Source organism: Apis dorsata, unplaced genomic scaffold (genome assembly GCF_000469605.1).
Source record: "Apis dorsata unplaced genomic scaffold, Apis dorsata 1.3 scaffold_149, whole genome shotgun sequence".
In the NCBI taxonomy this organism is placed as follows: domain Eukaryota; kingdom Metazoa; phylum Arthropoda; class Insecta; order Hymenoptera; family Apidae; genus Apis; species Apis dorsata.
The window spans coordinates 847,483-855,240 of record NW_006263440.1 but is presented as its reverse complement, the minus strand read 5'-3'; the positions used below and the strand labels follow the sequence as shown (position 1 = coordinate 855,240).

Sequence of the window (7,758 nt, the reverse complement as noted above, 5' to 3'; positions counted from 1 at the left end):
CCTTTTCTCCTTCTCTATTCCTCGTCTCCTCCTTCCCCTCGCACCTTTAAAATACCTTTAAAACAATGCAACGCTCGCCCAAATAGAGAGATCCTTTTGTGCGCGAAGAAGCAGGGAAAAATGATTTCCGTTCATTCGTTTTTAAGCATTTGCTTGTAAATAAAACTCACGGGTGGTCCTCGAGAGTTGAAAGAAAGAAGAGTCTGCGGAATACCTGCACTTTGCCCGATACTCGATTAAATGGGTACCCTTCTCCCGGTGAAAAATAAAGGGGTTACTATCAACAGCCTCCAACTCTCTGTATCTTCGCATGAAATCGGCGAGCGTGTATGCGTCCCGCTTGTGTTGGTTCAGGAGATAAAGAAAAAGAGCCAATTCGTCCCGTGTCCTCTTTAATGCACGATATATTCCAGAGTCACCGATACCGGGACATTGTATATACAGTCGATAAACCTTTCCTCGTGGCTTCCTAAAAAATGTTGATTTGTCAAAATTTGTCAAAATTTGAGTTAAATGTAGCTGCATTGCAGATCGATATATATTGAACATTAGAAATTGTTCGATACTCGTTGGGGAGATGCGTGATATTCATTTATTTCTCGAGTATGAAATATTTGCAAATCGTTATGTGACGTTTGAAAATGTAGATGTAATAATTTAACCTTTTTTTTTTTATATATATATAAAACTTTTCTTAATTTTTTTCTTTTTTTTTTCCTTTTCAAACGAAAAATGGCTTTTTCTCTTTATCAAAATTCTTCGATCTCGACCAACGTTTGTATAAACGACGATTTGAAATATCGTGATCTAGGCGAATCAAATGTAGATTGCAAAAATAGGTAGAAATCTTACAAGTATTATTCACTCCTTACTATCGCTAATAATAATCTAATAATGCAAAAAAATTCATTATTTAATAGGGAAGATGTATGTCAAAATGATTCGTTATCGATGTGCGAGAGCAATTTCAAGGAACAAGAAAATTCAAAAATGTAACGTTCTTAAATAATAAAATAATAATGGAAAAATTTCTCGAAATCTAATCTGCCGTATACATGTATGATAAAAACAGCAACGAAGGAAAGGAACCGTTCGAATCTATCTGTGCTCCGCTCTCCCAATGTTACAACATGGCAGAAACGGATCCTCTGGTCGAAGAGTTACTTAGACAACTTCCCAGGTAATATTTGCATCGCGTGAAGAACGACGGAACGACGATAGAGAACGAATAAGTAACGAATACAAAAATGAAAGAACGATTGTGGATCGTGGATCGACAGAACCACGGACGACTATCGCAAATATTGGGAAATGATACTGCACTGCGAGAGGGCCGCGTTTCCAAGGACGGAGTCGAATTTGCCCCTGCCCTCGAGGGAGGTACGTATATCACCGGAGGAAAGCCCGGCGAATTCAAAAGCCGAGAACTCAATTAACCCGAACGGCTAGAACTCAATTACGAATGTCGGTCGGCGGGAACGAATGCGGTGGCCGGTAATTAAAAAGTTATTATGCCCAGGCCCGTTTCTACTGGCACTTGTACTCAACCGCGGTGAAAAACTCGCGTTTGTACCAAAAACAAGTGAATCACGCTCTCCTCGTTACGTTGGCCAAGTAAGAATCTAATGGTTACTTCATTGAAATGATATTATACGTACCTACGTATCATCCTTGATTCGATGAATTTTGAATGAATCACGTAGAATCGATGTAATTGGAGTTTGATTTAAAATTAAATCGGTGGATTTATATTGTGCATATATATACATATATATATCGTATGGAATAGCGATACGATATTAAATCTGTCCTTTGAATTCTTTCTTCTTTTTATGATACATTGAATTGCCATACGTGAAAATGCGAGAAATCTTTTATAGGATATATCTGATACAGAGAAATGCATTTTCATTGTCACAGACTTGTACACAGTGAGAAACAGAAGAAACATATCAGCGTCTGGGAACAATTAATACGTTTACAAACGTTCGATCGAATTCATCGAAAAAATTTGATCATTCATCTGGAACGAATTATATGGTAAATTAATATTATATTTTTAAAAAATATCTATTGAGAAATTTATTTTACATGTAATAATATCATACATTGTAGTAAACAGACTAGATTAAGATCCATTTGTCTGGAAGGTTTATCATTAACGCCAGACGAAGGTGTACGACTACTATTGGCATTGCACAATTCCCGTAAAACGATAAAACACGTATATTGTTGGCGCGCGTTCGAAAAAATGGTAGGCCTCACGGTGGATTCTGTTCATCACTTCAAATCAGAATTTTATACGAACAAAAAAATCAAAAAAAGCGACTGGTTTCGCGCAATTGGTTGTTTGGAATTTCTCACCACTTTATCAATAAATTATGCATACATAGCAACACCCACAGGAGACTTACTCGTCTGTTTGGCCAAGTATTTAATCTCTTTTTATCATTTTAATTTAAATTAAGATATTACTTTTAATTTTGAAAATATAGTAAAAATTATTCCAAAATCGATTTCAAAATCTTTCGTATAAAATCTTACTACATATATGTGTATGTAATCATATATTCATTTTATCTAATATACTATAGATCTTTCTATTAAAAAAATGTAAATATATATGAATAAATTTTGAAAATCAATCAAATTTACGATAATTGTAGAAAACTTAGAACAAATTGGCATTGGTTACAACTATTATGTTTAGAAGAAGAAATTTTACAAAGAACTGAGGATGGAGGTTATGTTGAAAAAGTTGTGATACCAGACAGAGCTTGGAAAGCAGCACATTTTTGGGCACCACTACTGAAAGTACAATATGCTATTAGTATGAATGAATTTCACAATAATTGATACGTAACATTAAATGTAATGTATGAAAAAAATAATTTTTTTTTCTCTTTTCAGTAGGAATACCAGAGTACGATATTCACAAAAAATTTTTTACAAAACACACTCCAATTCATACTTTTGCACTATCGACGAGTATCGATTTGAGATTTCGACAACCATGGTATATCGATTGTACAATTAAAACACTTTGTACATGGTATGCAGATAGTTTAGGTAATTGGAAAACAAAATTATTTATTCTTTAAAAAGCCAATATTTTTTTCAATTTATTATCTTTTTTCGTTTTAATTTTTTTCTAATTCATAAATCATCATTAAAACGTAATAATGTTCAATACATTTTTTATCTCATATCTTAATATCTCTTACCTTTTTAGCGTTATTTTTAACATTATTAATTCTTATTTGTGGTTACACAAAATTATAGATACAAAATATAGAAAAATAAAAGTGAGGAAAAAACAAAGAAGAGGAAAAATAGGGTAAAAATATTGAAATCATCGCCATCTATTGAGTATGAAGGACATCTTTTTAAAAAGGAAGATAAGATAAGAATTAAATATCAGGCGCCATCTTTTAAATATTATTAGCATTATTAAGAGATGGCAGTAGCTGCTAATTCTTATTCTATTTTATCTTTTTTTAAAAAGATATTTTAAATACTCAAAAGATAATGCTAACGATCAATTCTTACTTTATCTCTATCTTTCTCCTATTATTTTTTATCTTTTTTACACATATTTAATTTGCGGCACTCTGGAGATGCTGCTCATTTCAATATTTTTATTTTATCTCTACTCTTCTTTTATTATTATATTCTCCTTATCTATATTTGTTCTACAATTTATACCGTTATATCAATTACATATATACATATTTGAATTATTTTCAAATATTTTATAATTTTTATGTTATTCGTTATATTTGTTATATTTTAATTTTATATATATTTCTTTTTATTATTTTATTATTTTTACTTTATATATTTACTGTATATGTAGATTATTTTTTATTTAATTATAATGCGAAATAATCACAATTAATTCTTATATAGTATACCTATGTCTACAATTATGGCATAATCGACAGAATTTGGACACTCAATTAAGACGATTATTTCTTTATTTACCATCGCTCAGAGTTTTCGAATTTATTGGTGAAATTCGAACATTGAGAACACTTTGTGCAATGTGCTGTCAAATACGATCTTGTCGTTGCAGTAATTAGTTAATAAACAATAATACATATTAAATAACAATATATATTAAGATATATCAGAGACTATTAATTTTTTCAGACGTTTATCACGTTAATATGCAACTTCAAGATGTTATACATAATGGTTTTGAAAAAGAAAAATGGATAAAAAGCATAAAATGTATGATGATTTGTTTTAAGCACGATTTTGATAGAATGGGAGTTAAATTCAACATTGATTTTTATTGTTGTTGATCAATATTCGTGTATTATCAATTATCAAAGATTTCTAAAAGTCAAAATCTCAGTTTTAATAATTAATTATTATTTGTGCAAAATAGCATAAAAGTAAATGCCTATAAAATGCACGTTATATAAATACAAAATAAAAATTACTATTATAGTAATTTGTTTATAATTTTATATCGCAAATAATTTAAAAACTTCGTATATTATGCTTCTGTTGTTTCTTGTTGTTCAAATTTCGGATATTTTTCTTCGATTTCCAACCATGTAAGTTTGCCATTGGATAAATTTTTTACTACTTCGGGAATTTGGTCCAACTATAATTTGTAATAAACAATAATTTAACTCTTTTAAATTTTTTTATATTTTTATAGACTTTAAAGTATCTACTCACATTTATCCTAACTTGTCCCATACTATCTCGTTCACGGAGTGTAGCAGTATGAGGAGTTTTTAAAGTATCAAAATCTATAGTAATACCAAATGGTATTGCAATTTCATCCGTTCGAGCATATCTACGTCCAATACTGCCAGAAGAGTCGTCTACTTTATGCGAAACATCTATTTTTGTAAGATTCTGAGCTATACATAGTAAGCAATATTTAAAATATATTATAAATTTCAATTTTTAAAAAGCTCAACAAATTTAAAAAATCATTATACATACACAATTGTTTTACAAATGGTACAAATTCGTTATTACCGCTAAGCGGTAATACCGAACATTTTAAAGGAGCCACAACTGGTGGTAAACTAAAATAAGTTCGTTTTTCGTCTCCTTCTCTTGCTTTAAAGTTATGTTCAAAAATAGCATACATAATACGGCCAATGCCAAAAGATGGTTCAATTACAGAAGGAATTATTTCTTCTACATGTACAGTTTTTTGATATCGTTTTACTTCGATCATATTTTTCGTAATTTTTACTGTAGAATCATTTGAAAGTTTTAATTCAGTTTCTCCATTTTCATTTATTTCAGTTTCTATAGCATTAATATTACTCTCAGTTAATGCTGCTAAAGCATCTTGTACTAATTTACTATCTTTTTTAAATATTTTTCCAATCATAACTTTATTTGGTACTATTTCACATACATCAACATTTTTTGGTGCTGGCAATTTTTTTTCTGCTACTAATTTTATTCCAGTAGCTTTTGTATGTTGCGTAAGATCATAAGCAGAACGATCTGCACAGCCAACACATTCTATCCAACCATAAGAAGTTAGACATTCAGCATCCCAACAGTCACATGCATAATGAGCCATTTCATTTCCCATATGTTGACGAAAACGTAATTTTTTTGGATCAATTCCAACTTTAATTAAAAATAAATAAATTCTACCCATAAAATATCCTAATGTTTCATTAGCTATAAGTTTACTTAATACAGCATCACCTAAAGTCATATACTGTGCACTCTTTCCATCCATTTGATTACAAGCAGAATGTAATAATACATTTAGATCTTTTACAGTTTCAAATTTGGGATGATTTTTATTATTAGGATCACAAAAATGTTCTATTTCTGCCATAGTAAATTCTCTTACTCTTAATAGACCAGATCTAGGAGAAATTTCATTACGGAATGCATTTCCAATTTGAGCTGCAGCAAATGGTAACTTATCTTGATTAAATGCAAGTAATCGTTTAAAATTTACAAAAATACCCTGAGCAGTTTCTGGTCTTAAAAATCCTTTCACAAGTCCAGAAGGACCAATTTGAGTTCCAAACATTAAATTAAATTCTATTGGTTCTGTTAGATCATTTCCAGTAATTGGGGATTTTATGTTGAATTTAGATAAAACTGTAGCCATTTCATCCTTAGTCATTCCATCTAATCTAATAATAATATTTTTACATTCTGCTTTTGTATTTTCATTTGTCTTTTTATCACTAATCACTTTTTCTAAATGTGATTTAATCAAATGATCTAATCTAAAACATTCCCCTGTTTTCACATCTTTTACCATTAAATCTGCAAATCTTTCTACATGTCCAGATGCTTCCAATACAGGTTCTGGTGTTAAAATAGAACAATCTACTTCTAACATTTGTTCTTCTAATATAAAAAAACTTCTCCATGTATTTAACAAATTTGTTTTTAATGCACAACCCATAGGACCAAGATCAAATTGACCACTAATTCCTCCATAAATAGCAAAGGATTGATCATAAAAAAATCTACGTTTCAAGAGATCTTCCATTCTTGCTCTATCAAATGTTATTGTTTCTAAGAAAGACAATTCTTTCTCTTCTAATAATTTCTTTCGAAGTTTAAGCTCAACAACTGCTTTTTTAATATCCAATTCTGGAGCTCCATCAAATTTAAGTTTTCGCACATAATCACCCTAGAAATATATAAGATAATAAAATTGTATAATATTAATAGAAATAAAATTAATATTTAACAATCTATTTACATATATAATAATAGAAAATTTAAAAATTCAATAATGTTATTGAAATATATGATAGAAAGATCACATATCTATGATTTTTGTGATAACAAAATATAAAATATGTTATATCTTTAAATATATTTAACAATAAATAATGATTATCCATATGGTATTTACCTGTTCCTTCACACTATCTCGAAGGGGAGACAAGATTTCTTCAATCTTTGGATCCGACATATCCTGTAAAATTTGTATTTTCACTTTACGATCCTTTTTTTTCGTACCCCACTTACTGAAGTCAGTTAACCTAGCAGTGATAATAAATTTTCGAAGTAACTGTTTATAAATCGTATTATGTTTGCATATATTATGTGTGACTTTTTTGCAAACAAGTCGCAAGTTACACGAGATAAACTGCATTTATGTTACTTTTCACTGTACTAACTTTCAAATCGACTATGATTCCACTTACTTGAAACTATCTCGGGTCTTGGTTTTGATTAATACAATACTGTCGGCGGTAAAACTGATGATATTTAAAATTATTTCATGAAACTTTAAAGTGAAAAAAATAAAATAGAAGAAATTTTTCATTATTAAATATCAATTAATTATATTTTGCATGATATAATTTTATATAAACGTAAAAATAAATAATATTAAATAATAATTTTTTATAAATACGATATATATATATATTTTTTTTTTATTTTTTTATTTTTATATTTTTATGATAGCACCAATATAAATAAAAACCATTTTTATCTATAACGGTATTCTTATATTTTTTTCATAAAGAATATATTTCAAAACAAATAACATTATGTAGAATGAAAAAAATAAAAAATACACAATATGACGCGCATACGCAAATATAAGTTTATTTTTTTTATTAAATTAATATAGTATTATCAAACTAACTTATCTGTTACAAAAAAATTATTTCTCTTAATTTCGAACGATTTTATTTTCTTTGTACACTGTAGCATGGTTTATAGAAAAATTACAATCAGAGAAAAATGATTTATAAAAAAAAATATTAGATTTTCTCCTACAAAGTT

General features: G+C 28.9%; 2 protein-coding genes across 2 annotated transcripts; one reads left to right on the top strand and one right to left on the bottom strand.

The window, feature by feature from the left end:
* Positions 1-1,900: 1,900 nt before the first annotated feature.
* On the top strand, positions 1,901-4,571 carry LOC102676278. Its single transcript, XM_006613442.2, has 6 exons — positions 1,901-2,040; positions 2,116-2,430; positions 2,667-2,830; positions 2,911-3,069; positions 3,910-4,074; positions 4,153-4,571. The coding sequence occupies exons 1-6, from the start codon at positions 1,901-1,903 to the stop codon at positions 4,305-4,307; spliced, it is 1,098 nt and encodes a 365-aa protein (XP_006613505.1). The 3' UTR covers positions 4,308-4,571.
* LOC102676593 (glycine--tRNA ligase) lies at positions 3,960-7,229 on the bottom strand. The gene is made up of 4 exons (XM_006613445.2): positions 6,875-7,229; positions 4,966-6,646; positions 4,693-4,880; positions 3,960-4,615 (listed from the first exon to the last, which is right to left on the bottom strand). Exons 1-4 carry the CDS (start codon positions 7,115-7,117, stop codon positions 4,505-4,507), a joined length of 2,223 nt encoding a protein of 740 aa, XP_006613508.1. The 5' UTR covers positions 7,118-7,229; the 3' UTR covers positions 3,960-4,504.
* Positions 7,230-7,758: the final 529 nt, after the last annotated feature.